At 46.0% G+C, this 14,512-nt stretch overlaps 1 protein-coding gene across 1 annotated transcript in view; it reads right to left on the bottom strand.

Moving 5' to 3' along the window:
* The window catches only part of WBP1L (WW domain binding protein 1 like), a 68,263-nt gene extending 55,079 nt beyond the window's left edge, over positions 1–13,184 (bottom strand). Inside the window, exon 1 of the mRNA XM_075108085.1 lies at positions 13,042–13,184. Within this exon, the coding sequence (XP_074964186.1) occupies positions 13,042–13,128 (87 nt within the window). The 5' untranslated portion in view covers positions 13,129–13,184. The remainder of the gene's footprint in view (positions 1–13,041) is intronic.
* Between the last annotated feature and the right edge of the window lie 1,328 nt (positions 13,185–14,512).

The following is a 14,512-nucleotide window of genomic DNA, read 5'->3' as shown; positions in this document are numbered from 1 at the left end:
TCTCTAACCAAAGGTTGTGGCAGTTTTGAACAGGGAAGTCTGGAAACTGCTTCTCTAGAGTCTCTGCAGAGAAAGCACAAAGACCCTCAAGGATCACCCTGTAGAGCCTCTCCGACACCTCAAAGGTAACCAGACCAGCTTACAGACCCAGAGAAACTATGCAAAGATTCAGCTTCCACCAGCAGTAGTATCCTGATCAACTAGCAGAGCCTCTTTGCTATACTTGGACAAAAAAATAAAAGAAAGGGAAGTTCAGACATTCCACACTGCTCAGTCTCTTGAAAGATGAAAGCAAAGAGAGATTTTTTCTTTTGTTTAAGTACTTGCTTAGAAGTTCAGGGGAGGAGGAACCTCTTAGCTTTCCTTCTGTATTTATGCAGAGACTTTTTCAATATTTCCAGTGTTGCGAAATAGAAGACAGAAGAAAACAAATCTACTTTGACTACGCAGAAGAACCAACAAAAAAAAAAAAACCACAAAAGCTTGTATAAATACATGCACGTCCCTAAAAACAGATGCACCTATCAAAGCATTGTTTAACGTTTGCCCAAGTTGAGAGTCTAACTGAACTCTCTGTACTTGCTGTTAAGAACAATTTTACTCAAAGTAATAACCTGGATTCAAACCAAGTAAGAAATAATGAACTTGGGTTTAATTGGTCCGCGAGAAATCCAACTTGCAAATGCTACCCTTAGCCAGCTATTGAATATAGAAGTTGATAGAGCCTAGAAGGCACTGTGATGAGTGACTTAAGTAGAGGCACCCTACACCCACCAACATTCCTGCTGAATGAATGTGAAATCTGCAAGAATTGCTTTTATTTATCTTACTAAAAACGTTTCTTGGAAGGGCTGGAAAAATTTATTTCAGATGGATTTTTCAGCTGAGAACAAAGTTGTATTTATTATAATTACGCACTCTCCAGTGTGGCCTGCCTTGCTGAGAAAGAACATTAAATTCAGCTGCACACGAACTCACGGAAGTGACCTTTTGAATGAAAATGCTGCAGCAAGAGACTTGCAGAACATTCTCACTAAATAATAACCTACTGTCTGCGACTTGCAGATTAGTGCTCAGACCACTGATTTCAGCTGCTGCTTACACAGGCACAAGTCCACATGAGGTCAATCATCTGAGAACAAATAGTGTCTGCTGCAGACTACAATATGGAGAACTGTACTTGGGAAAGTATTCCTAGTCTCCAGTTCAATATGGTTTTATGAACTTTTATTAACCATCATGCAGCAGCATAACCTTGCAAGGCACTTAAGGAGGCCTTTTCTGCAGAACACCCACTATCTCATTTAAATAAAAGGATCAAAGGTATTATTGACACAAACTGAACAAGCCCTCACTTTAATGAGAGCAACAAATGCCAGGATGAACACCCACCATGCATGCAAAAGTACCCTTCTCCCTCTTTGCAGAGGGGTATGAGGATTATCTGAAAGGCTTCTGCTCTATGGAGAGCCCAAGCCCTTGGGGATGGAGCTAGGTTAGCACTAAAGAACTAGGAATTCAAACTAGAGGGTTCATTTCATCACCTACATGACAGGTGCAATGTAAAATAGCAAGAAATGTAAGACACATGCTTGTTTGGAAATGGGGGTTGTCTTTTTAGCATGCAAATATAAAATGTCCTCCTTCAACACATCAGATCATCTTACTCTTTGCAGAAAGGTTGGGTATTATAAAAAGTATCCCATCCTGTAAGGAACTTAGATGCCTGAGCCTTCCCAGCAGCTGGGTTGCTGGGTAGTCAAATTCCCCGCTGCCAAAGAAAGCAAGGCAAGTTTGCGTGCTGACGTCCACATCTCAGGGGCGCTTGGAAGCCACTCACTCTGCCTGCCCAGCTAAACACTGTCCTGCAAAGGACAGGCCCTGGTGGCAACCTGCTCCAGGCTCCCTCTCCCCTTCACTCTCCAAGGTATGCACGGCAGGCTCTCGTGGTTCATGGCCCTCCAAAAATTTTGGTATGCAGTTTAAAGGTCTAGAAAAAAGACTACCCTGTTATAGCATCTGAGGATTTTTCAAGCCAAAATACAGCTATCAAAACAGTTTGCGCTGCCAGTTTGGGTTTTGTACTTCCTTTTCAGATTCTGTGTTTGCATATCAGCAAGCTTGCTCTCATCTCACAGCTCTGCTCACTCACTGAACCTGCTGGTTTAGTCCCAAGTCTGCATCTCTGCATGCTGTTGCCTCCAAGGGGGAATATGATACAAGAAATTCAACTTCACTAAAGAACCAATTAACTGAGAATTGCAAAGAAGGAAAAGCTTTCACTTGGACTGTTCATTTTCTATGCAGTAAACACAGCACATGCAATTTGTGAAGTGCACAAAAGCTTGATCCTTGTGTGTCTTCCCATGTTGATTATTTACACTAATGCTTTCCAGACAAATGGAAGAACAGTCCCCACTCAAGGACAGAAGAAGCCAAGAACAATAAAACTGTATCTCAACAATTAGGTAAAGTTTGACCATAATACCTGAGGGCATTGAAAACCTTTGGACCGAAACCTTGCAGAAGAAAACCAGGAATTTCTTGGTTAACAATTAATAATTCAGACCTGAAGACTCGCATCCAGACATCCAGCTGAAGAGGGAAATTACACAGTATTGATACACCTGGTACCATACAATCTCCCAGTATTTTGATACAAAGAAACCCACAATTCATAGTACATTCACCATTTTAATGTCCCCATTTTAGATGAGAAATGTGAAATTACTTTAATATCATGTGGTAAGCCAGGATCAGAACGGAAGAGTTCTTGCAAGAAGTACTTGTGTGTCAAAGAGCAAGCTCAGGAGCACACTGTGGCTTTTAAAAAAATCTTCTTTTTTTTTTAATAATATTTATAAATTCACCCTCAAAAAGTACACATACCAACAAGTAAACCCAAGAAATTTCCTGTGAAAACTGTTTTTTTCCATCATTTACCTTTGCACTAATCCTTTAGGTTAAGTAAGCTATCAAGACTCTTCACCCTCAAGAGCCCTCACCACTGTAGAATATGCAAGGTGCTTGCTGTCAGGACAGGAAAAAAGCCAACAAACAGAAGAGCATAAGACCTGGAAATGAACAAGTTAATGGGTTGAAGCAGATAAGAGCAGTATCTTTAAAGCCTATTTCTTTAAAGACATTAGTTAAAAGCATAAACAAGTTTTACCTTGCACCCTGTCCTAAAGGAAAGCGCCTTCAAAAGGACTGTTGGCAGGCAGTGCCTGTGCAAGAGAAGAGCTAGTGATAAAAAGAGCGCTCATAGCAAGGATACAAATAAACAAAATCTAGGGTCATTCATTTAAGAGACTGTCCCAACTTGTAAAATGCCACTATAACTTAAGGCTTCCAGAGTTGTAAAATTAACTTTTTCTGTGTAACAGCATGGTAGCGGCTACATCAACAGCAGCAGCTCACCCAGCCTTCAGGACACACTCACGCAAGGCACACGGTTTCATAGACACAAATACACCCTCCATTTGCTTGGTTCCAGAAGATAAAGATGCAAGTGGCACAGCACCCAGCCAGGCCACTGTGAACATCTTATGTAGTGCTGTTCTCCTCCACTGCAGATCTCTGCATTCTCAAGCCAAAGCCAAAATGTTCACTGCTTATGTTAAAAAATTTAGTCCTGGTTTATTAGGGCACACTGAATACTTAAAAGATTTTAGAAGCGTGACCAAAGGATTAGAGTAGGATCACAGCCAGAAGAGTTTTGGTTACAAACTGCTGGATAATGTGACACAGACAAGAGACCATCAGTGCCACTCTTTCTGTTCCCCAATGTTTATCTGCTCTGTTAAAGGTTGTGAAAAAAGTTATATTTGTCAGGGCTTAGTCCAAGTGAGGAATCCTGCAAGCCCTTACACTTTGTATCAGCCTGAAGTTACATGCCAGCAAAGGTGAAAGAAGGCAACAAGATTTGTCTGGTCCGTTTATCTAAAGTTTTCCTAGCACAATGCTTCTCAACAAATACAGAGAATACTGAAAATAAAGGATGACTTTTTCTTCAGCTAGTCCCTCTAGGGAAAGCACACTACAGGCTTCAGAATGGAAAACAATACTATGAAGAGCAAAGTCACTCCAGACTTCCTGAATTCATCTTCTAATGGCAAGCTGAACCTCGGACTTTGCAGTCAAGGGACAGGCCTAAGGGCAGAAAATGGGTCTGAGGAGAAGAAAACTCCTGACTCTTGTTTCCACAGCCTAATTGCTCTTTGCTGGTTTAGTATGATCAGATACTCTGGGAAGTACAAAGATACAAGAACAGAGCAGAAAAGCAAAAACAATGAGCCACAAACATAAGAGCAATATTTAATAATCAAGTATGTGAGATGCAAAAACTTCCTAATATGATGGGTGGGAAAAAACAGCAAAACAATGAGACAAAGACAAAACAATACAGCTAGGAAAAGGAAAGGAAAATAAATTAGAGCTTATTTTTGACAGTGCAATTTAAGACAGGCTTTGTTGGAGTCCAAGTGCTAAGTGTCAGTAAATGGAGACAATCAGCAATGACAGATGTCTGCAAGCCTGTTTTATCTAAGCTTCAGACCATAGGAGACTGAAGAGTCTAATGTAACCTGTTTGTGAAGTTTGCTTCTTCTAGAAAGACAGAAGTCAAAATGACAAGGTAATTTGAAGACAACACAATAGACATGCAACGCTCCTCCTCCTCTTCCGCATTCACTGTTTGAAATGTGGCCTGCAAAACAACAAATGACACAACCAGTAAGGAAAGGAGGAATTTATCACACAAGGGACCCAGACATGAGTCATGACCTTCACACACATTCAGGTAGCTGCATTAAATGCTCTCCAAGCACACAGTAAAGGTCTTTCAGATCCGTGTCTGAAGAAAAGTCGTTCCTCCCCCCAAGAAAGGGGTGGGTGGGTGTCACTTTTGGTAATTCTCCCAATGCAATGACAATTTATACACAGGATGAGATGAAGTCAGCCCAGTATCATGGCCTTGAGGATACACGCTGCCTTCTTAAAAGGTTTTGTACATTCTTTACAACACCCCTGTATGATGTCCACCACCTCCTCCAGCCCTTCCCCTACCTCCTTGCTCAGACTGACCCCAGCCACTGTTTAACCCTTTCATTCCACACCAGTCACTCTCAATTCTTGTTTAGCCCAGCCAGAGAGCTCTAAAAGGTGCTTTTGCAGCAGGTTGCTAGCTCCATGGGACTGATTTTCTGCCCACAACCAGTGGGATGGCTATCACGGTGGATACTTTATATCATGGAATGGCCTGATCTTCTGCTGGAGGCTGAAGACATGCAGCTCTCATGGCTTCCTGTTGGCCATCATCCACCACCTGAGACTTAAAGAGGATGCCACATAGAGAAAGAGGTTTTTAAAAAAAATGCAACTACTAACAGTATTAACAAATAAAAAGCTTATTACAAAGAGTCAGGAATACAGAGCTTGGCAAGGGCTAGTATTTCTGCATATTTTGCACTCTTTCTGTATCAGGCTTCTGGTGTGGCTGCCACAATTACACTGTTGTTTGACTGACAGCATTATCCCAGACTGTCTTGATCATGAGCTCTGGTTCCATATTAAGTAAACAAACAAACAAAAAATCTCTTGTGGACAACAGTACTTGACCTACTGGTCATATCTGTGTGCTAGGACATGAGAGAAGAGTTCTGCTCACTAAAAAGCCTCTGCGCTGTCTGCTGGCATGCCATTAAAGTTGAAGTTTGTTCCCTGCTTCCAACAGGCAATGCACAACACCGTTACACAGGGAAAGCTCAAGATGGCTGGAGAGATTTCCTGGCAAAACACACTCTTCATAACTGTTTCTACAGCTTATCAGCCTTTTCCCCTTCAATTTGCTGTTCAGCCAGCTGTAGACAAAAAAGAAAAATAAAAGTAGTTCCGTAACCACTGGAGCTCTGTAAAGCTGACCTCCCATCAATTTGTTCCGCAAGGCTGATGGACTTTGCAGGCTAGCAAACTGTGAGCTCCAACTGAAGCTTTTCCAGAAGCTAGGACTTATATCAAGTCAATCAATCACAGACTCACAAATTTCCCAGTGTTTAATAAGCTCGCAACTGTAGCTTGTCACTCAGTGATGCTCTCCTATTTTTTTCCTTCAAGGTCTCTCTGTGCCTATCTGTTTTCAGGAATTCTGCTGAAATCTTATGTCTTTGAGGTCTCCTCGTATCAAATTTGGTTCAAGTTGGCCACTGGCTTCAAAATTAATTAACGGGGAGACAGACACTGATAACTGCAGAATGCTCACCTCTTTCTGTGAGCTATCTTCTTTGCATCAACAAAATCCATTTTCCTGGGTAAAGTCATCTCAGAAAAATTGTGGACTTCTGCTCTTGAGTTGCCTCTGCACTGCCTTGTGCACACCAGAACCAGAGATGAAATAAAAACACATCACCACTAGAAAAGCAAACTTCCACCTCATAGAAATGCAGGAGATTAAAGAGGAAAGAAGAAAGGAGAATAATTTTCTTTATTGCTAGCAGATCTTTCCTTTCTTTAGGTGAACTCATTCCTCTGCTAGTCCTAAGGACTGCACTCGGTACCATGAGGTCTTGAACCTCCATGAGAAAAGGAAGGGTCCCTGTTCTCCCATCTTCCCTAAACCCAGTACCTTATGATTCTGGCTCATCAGTACTGGTAGCTGCTTGCCATACCCACTTACAGCTCTGCAACCCATTATCAGCAAGAGGCCGGCAGCATTTTAAACGACAAAAGCTCCATCCCCTGCTGCACTGGGGATTTCCTCCATGCTCAACTGGTCACTTGCCAACAAGCCACCAGTGCACTGTCAGTGGTTGGATTTGTTTTACAATATACTGGTGTAAAACTGCTTGGGAAGAAAGAGTCAGGAAACTGCATCTAAATCTCCTACATAACCCAGCTCTCACATCCTTTTTTCTCTTGCCGGTTTTGACTGACCTCAGGCAACAGTGGGTGGAAGGATACTGGCTCAGTGGAGGATGCCTGCAAACCAGCAGCACCACAAGCTGCCTCCACACAAAAAAACCTCTCTCCTTTCTATTTGCAGGTGTTGTTCAGGATACAGCATGCCAGTAAGCACTGGCCACACTGGCATTAAATGGTTCAGTCTGCTGCATCAGGACTTTGCACCCAGCAAAGCACTCCATTACAGTTTCACAAGCCATTGCAGAGACTATAGCGGTCATCTAAAAATAATACTGGGGGCAGTGATCCCACTGATGATTCTCCTCTAATGATGTGATTAAGTTCCTCCTTGTCCAAGCAGATAAACAGCAGGTCTCTGCAGCACCTTGAGCCTTCTTCTGCTGTCAGACAGTATCACAGAAAAGCATCATATGTAACTGCCACACCAACACGATTCCTGTCACACGCAAGTTATGGGCATGCAGTTCCTGCTTGGCAAGCCTGTTCTCTTCAGTCAGCTGTTATTTCAGGCATGTTTGTTATGTGCACTGTTCACAAGCTCAGCCACGCAAGCAATCAACTGTCACAGCTCCACTGCTACAGCACCCAGGTGCTGGCATCTTAAAACCTGTCTTCTTCACTCTGGGTTTTCTAATCACACAGGACAGCAGGGAGAAGGAGGGACCCAACTTCTCCATCAGCATCTTTCAATAAAGTCATCCAGGAGTACTGTCCCACACTCTGTGCTCACTTTCTTCCAGCTCAGAAGCACAGACCAAAATCTGGTGTAATCAGGTTGTCCTGCAATATGCAATGAGCATCTCTCCCCTGCCATGACTAATGCCCCTTCCAAGATTGTTACCAGCCCTGCCTCAGAGACTGCTTTTGAGATGTCTCTGACATGACAAGTCCTTTCCCATATGTTGCAAAGCAGCGCAACCCTGGCAGAAGCATCTCACCCAGTCATCCAGGATTCATGAACCCCCTGAAACGAATGCAAGACAGAAGAACGTACAGCCATAAAGTGACCAGTTAAATGTATTAATAAGCTGAGAAGATTCCTATGCAGCTAACTGGAAAGGGCAAATTCTTACCCTGTACCCTGTAAAAAAGGGCAGCTGAGATTAGAGGAACATCCCCAAACCTAGTACCAAATATGCATGTTATTAGGAGACAGAACAAAAGGCCATGTGTAGCTCAGCATTACTAAAACTGCAGGACATGCCTGACAAGATGTTTGCACAACCATGACCAAAGGGCACAGCACAGACAACCCTGTATGGAGAAGTAGGCCAGAAGATCACTAGCCCATTGCTAGCTTTTTGCCCCAAGATAACACCTGTTCAATCCTGCCAGTCCTCCCAACATGACTTAAAGGGAAAAAAAGGCAAAAAGAAAAGGTGGGCGGTTTGCATTTACTAAATATACTGCCATTACCTCAGAGGATGTCTGTGTGTTTTCAGATGACAGAGAAACACAAACTGTTGCCTGCATTGATACATTTCTAATACCACAGAAAGACAATGGTGAACTTCAACATATCACTGGGTTAATACAGGCTAACAGATATATGACAGAGCACAGTTCCCACTTTTGCCTGCAGAGAAGCAACTGATGAAGATGCTTAGGGGAACAGCACTTCTAGGAATCAAAGTGAGGGGTTGATGGGTGTTTTAGCCAGGGTTGAGCAACTGCCATCGAAATGTGGCTGAACACTGAGCGCATCCATCCCTCTGTCTCACTAGAAGGGCCGGTGGTGGTATCGCCACTCTGGCAGGATCCCTCCTGCCCAGCAGCAGCCACCCAGCAGCACTGCACCCACAGAGCCACCGCTCGGGGACAGTCGGTACTGGATGCTGCTGCTAGCCAGACGAGGCTGACCTAGCCCGACCCTGCCAGCCTCGCAAGGCTGGGAGGGTGGAAAATTCCCCAACCATATCGAAACTACTCTGGCAGATGAAACTTCCCAAGTTCCCCCACATCACAGCACAACTCCTCAAAAGCTGCCTGAGTTTATTCTTAAGGTAGTGTTATATTCTTGTTAATCAATATTTAGAGGGTGGCAGGGAAATTCTCAGAAGGGCAATGACAGGTCCCAGTCACAGACGTGGTTTGACTATCCTGAGGAAAACTGCCACACTCCTCCCCAGAATGCATCAGACACTTTCAGATCAAGCTTTCCATCTGCTGCACAGCTGCAGAGATGGAAGGAGAAATTCTTACAACAGTGTGTGTAATTGTGAGGGCAACTCACAAATGAAGAAAATTTTAATCAGTGGGAAAGCATGCTATACAGATGAGGCACCAGAGTTCACGTTGGTATAAACATCACAGTACGAGCAGTCCTTAATCCAATCTGCAGAGTTATTTAGAGGTTCCTGTTCTGAGCAAGTACAGGACGTACTTTGATCTCTGCTGCCTCCTGCCAAAACTGTGGAAATTAGCAAGCCAAAAACCAAGAGTCACAAAGATATCATGGCAGACAAAATATATCCTATGGTTATACAAGTAACTCTTCTCCTGAAAGGCCCTGACCCATTTCGGGAGACACAGAAGTGCAGTTGCAACTAATTACTTTTACCTTAAGCAAAAAAGTTGTCTTAAATTTACAGATGAGGAGATAAGTTATCCTCTTACATGAAGATAACTGAAACTTTGCTGTTCAGTTCACAAACTACCTGAAGTGATGCTCTGAAAGGGCCCAAATGCAGCCAAGCTCTTGGATGAAGCGTGGTAACTCCATATTGGTGCAATCAGAGCTGTGGTCATAGCTAGAGCACAGCCTTTGACAGAAACTCTGTGTAACGGGGGTGTTAGCCACAGCAACAGTCATGCCGAGTTCTTCGTTAAAGCAAGGATCCGTCCTTTTTGTCACGTACAATGAATGATGCCTCAAGTCCCAGTACTTCAAGCAAGCTCTTTAATTTGGGATGAAATTGGTCTTTAAGAACATGGTTCTGTCAGATTCTGGCTTAAAACCACCTTATTAGAGAAAGACAGATTCCACAGACTTGTCACATAGTTAACATTCACTTAAATCTCTTGTTTTTAAAGAAAACAACAAGTTGGAAAAACTATGTGATAATTAAGCTGCAGGAATGGGAAGCCAGCAGATAGTTAAAATGGTCAAATAACCTTTACTCTGCCCTGTGGAGACAAGCTACAATAAAGGAATGATTAATGTTCTAAGTTTTTCCATTACAAATTTGATCAAGCCCATTTTAAAATATATTAGTTTCTTATTTCCTCACTTCCTTCTCCATCAAACCAAGAGGAGAGCACCCAGCTAAGGTGTGCAGTTAAGGCTATACATCTACAGTCACAACTGAACATTGTTAAACTTCTTCCTCTGACGTTTATCCTGATTTTATTATATAATTGCAATATTTCTGCCCATAGTCTACTGATAAATGCTTCACCTCCAGTTAACAGAGTTTTGTGCTCTGATTACAAGTGAAACTGCAATGGTCATGGAGACAGTTAAACAACTTGGAGTTAGGATGGCAATGAGCTAATCATCTTCATTCTCCTCCATCTACCACCCCAAACAAGTCTTAGTTAAAAGAAAGGTCTTTGAAGATCCTAGGCAGCCTGGACTTATTTTAACCTGAAAAATCAGACCCTCCTGCAGAGTACAGCATGTTCTCGGAATGTTTGTTCAGTGCGGCTAGGCAGTACAGCTCCACCTCCTGAATTATTTAGAGGACACATTTCCTGCAGCACCTCCTGGCCTTAGACCACCAGGTCTGTGGGACAGTTTTTACAGGCAAGGAGGCATGGACCCTGAACAACGAGCTCTCTCTGACAAATGGCATGGCATGGCAAATGTCTGCAAGGTAGATGGAAGTAGGCAGCACTTCCAAGCCCTGCACTGCCCCATTGCAGCTCTTCTCTACAAACCCGTCAGCTCTGAGGAAATCAGGCTCTAAGGCAACACCAAAGCAGACAACGTTTTCTTACATGCTCGTTTTCAAGATCCTACACTACCACTGTCATTTTTGAGTGGGTGGTTGTCAATCTCTAGTATGCAGTGAGATAATACCAGCCTTTTGACAGACAGAGTCTACATTTAAGATCTAAAATAAACAACGAGAGTTTTATATAGACAAACTATGAAAAGAAAATGAGTAAAAGATGCATCCATATCTAAGTGCTCTAAAGAAAACATAGGCCACGAAAGCTCTTCTCCCCCACTTCCGTGTACTGTGCCACTCAAGACTTATTATTTCAGGATTATTTCTGGTGCACTGACTGGAGAGTATATCCACAAGTCAGGTATGCAACTGTTCCACAAGCAACCTAGCTGTATGATTATTTCCACGCCCTTCTCCTTTTTCCTCTCCTCCTTTTCTACTCCCTGTTCCTTTCTTCTACCAGCTCCTTGACTGATATATAAGCTGTATGAGGCAAGGAGCACCTTTCACAGTCTTCAAAGCAGGTATGGTATTTTTATTAGCATGTATAGGGTTGAAGACTTTCACAGCTTCTGTACAGATAATCCTACCACCTGACCGCTGCTTGCAGCTGGAATACTGCAATGACCAGGGAGCAAAACGGACCTCAGATGTGCTTATATATGCTTAGTACTTTGGCTCACAGATAAAACAGAGCAAGCACTAGGACTTCCATCTGTTAAAGGCAGTTGAGACAACACAGAAAACGCATGGTTCAACACAATCCTGCACCTGGTTCCCTAGGGCAGCAACAGCCAAACCTTAGTCTCTATGCGGCTGAAGGAGATTTGGGATGGCACCACCAACAAGGAATTACACAGCTTTTAAAGTAGATCTGACGCTCTTAGCACCCTGAAAAGAAGAAGAAAATTGAAAAGGGGGATAACATCTGTAGTCATCGACAAACTCCTCACCTCCTCCTCCTGTGGAAGCACTGGGAAGTATTTCAATGGACACCTTCCAGAAAGGACAACCCCCATCTGTACACCTGTGACATTAAGCACTGTGCAAACCACAGCATCAGTGACCTACAGTCACAGATCAGCATCTCATGAGCTCAGACTTTCAACAAATACAAACTACAATCTGTACCTTGTAAGTAATACACCACATCAAATCATAAGTCATTATATTCAAACTATGTTCTACATAGGGTGAAAAAGACACTTGACTCCACGAACAATAAGATCCAGGTCCTGCGCAGGTTACTTAGCCTAGTACAGCCCTCTCTGAGTGACACTGAGCATACAGATCAAGGTGGGAGAGGTTTACAGGCATCTACACTGGGGGATCCAAACAGTACACATTGTAGCACAGACAGTAAACAAAGAGACGAAGAAGAGAGAATCAACTTCATTAAAACCCTTTCCAGTCATGAAGAAGGTAGTGAGTGAGTGGTCAGAGGCTACAAAGACAAGGCCTAGTTCCCCTCATCCCGCTTGAAACAGGCTCCGTCTTCCTCCCCTCTGTGCAGAGGCTTGCACGGAACCTCCCCACCACAGTTCCTCCTGTGGGAAGACCAGGTACAGCTCACCTGGCCTGTGCAGTACCATGCAAGTCCCGCTTCCCACCGACCCAGATCCCCTGGCCAGCTGCCCCATGCCCACCCTTCTTCAGCTCACCCCAAACCTCCTCCTGCCCTGTCTCCCCACAATACACCTTCTTGCCTGTCACCACCTCCAAAAAAACACAGGCACCTCCATCCACAGGCTCCTGCGCACCTGCCAGCTGAAGCCTCCTGCCCTCACCATAGCCATCTTTCCATAATCTCCAGTCAACCACCACCAAACACCTTTCTTCCCGGTCCTGCAGCCGCCCTGCCGTACAAAGCACCTCCAAGAGGCACTGCCACTCACACCCCGATCCCTACGACAACCCTCCATGCCCACGACACACAAGCACCCCCAAACTCAGGTCTCTGCATCTCCTCCAGCTCCACTTAAGCCAAGGGGGGTCCCCAAAGCCCCCTCCTACCCCAACCCCAAGAGCCCCAGGCACCCCACGCATGGTCCTGCTCATGCCACCCCGCTGACCACGCACCCCAAAGGCCCTCCCCTCACCCCGCAGATCAAAGGCCCACCCTCCCACACGCCTCTGTCCCCCACAGCCGGCCCCCGACCCAGGGACACAGCCCCCAGTGCGGCGCGACGCCGGACCCCCCTCTAGGCGGTCACCCCGGAGCAGCCCCTACCTGGGCAGGCTCCACACTGGCGGGCAGCCCCTCGGGCAGGGCCTGAAACAGCAGCAAAGCCATGGCGGCGCGGAACCTCCTCGCCATCCCCCCCACCCCCCGCTCCCCGCCTCCCCAGCCCGACTGCGGCCCGGGACGGGAGCCGAGGGGGCACCCCGCTCCCCGGCCCGCCCCAGCCGGCCGCCTATTGGGCAGACGGCGCACTTCTTGGTCCTCCGTTGGCTCAGCGCGCAGTCGCTTAGGGGAGAACCGGGAGGGGCGGGGTCTTCCCGCAGGGAGCTGCCATCTTGAGTGTGGCACACCGGGGAGGAAGCCTGGGGTGGGGCGAGGACTGCCATATCGTGAGTGGCGGAAGTGACTGGAGAAGGGTGTGGGTGCCTGCCCCTTGGTCCTGCACCCCCAGTACAATGCAACCCCGGAGGCAGAGCTGGGGACTGCAAAAACGGGGGTGCACAAGCACCCTGTGGCCTGCTGCGGTCTCCCTGACACCCCAATGGCAGCCAGGCACTCACCCACCATTCACCTGGTCACACCCAGTTACTGTGATCCCGCTGGGCCACCTCCCCAACGCACCCACAGAGTCCCAAACCCAAACAGCCCGACTGGACTTGGGGCACACTGGGGGACTTTACACAGAGAGGGTGCTAAAATGGCAGCAGCAGCATAGGGCTGGACTCAAGGTGCCCGGCGGGCAGCCACATGCTGGTGCCAGCCCCATCAGGAGATGGGAGCAGCATGGAAAAGGGGATCTCCCACTGCAGCCGGGTCCCAGCATGACCCCACATAGCCATCCCTTGCCCGGGCTTGCACCCCTCGGAGAAGTGGGGACTCCGGCACTTGGGGTTAATTCACAGCTAGGGGAGATGGCCTGTGTTTCTGGGGCAGCGGCGGAGGCTTTCGACACCACCACTCCCAGTGTGTCAAATAGCCTCCATGCCGGATTGGCATGATGATGTTTATCAGATGCTCAGGTAACACATTAAGAAAAGCCAGAAAATAATCGACTTGCCAGCTTATCTCCTACCCTGGCATTTTTCAATCAGAGCAGTACTTGGGGCACACCTAACCCCGCTGGATCAGCTCACCTGCCTGCTGCTGGCGTGGGCTGGCAGGTGTTAACCCATTGCATGTGCACCCTGCTTGCTCCTCTCTCCATAGACAGCCACTTCACTGGCCCTCACCAGCCTTTGGGCAAGGAGCAGTGAGCCAAGCCTGCCTGCTGGGGCTGCTGATGCCTCAGAGGAGACCCTCAACCTCCCAAGCCTCCCCAGCCCCTCCCCAGGATCTGCTGCAGCCCCACATAACATCTTTGGTCTGGTTATCATTTGAAGGGAGGTTGTAAACCTGCTGGAGCACTGCCATTTCGGCCACGAAGTTATTAAAGGAGCTTTATTCCTGTTCCAAGATAGCCCTGAAATTAGAGGCACAGCAGGGAGAAGGCAGTGAGTGCATGGAGTGGGACAAGCCCAGA

This window comes from Phalacrocorax aristotelis, chromosome 12 (genome assembly GCF_949628215.1).
Source record: "Phalacrocorax aristotelis chromosome 12, bGulAri2.1, whole genome shotgun sequence".
Classification (NCBI taxonomy): domain Eukaryota; kingdom Metazoa; phylum Chordata; class Aves; order Suliformes; family Phalacrocoracidae; genus Phalacrocorax; species Phalacrocorax aristotelis.
This window is presented reverse-complemented; position numbering and strand designations above follow the sequence as displayed.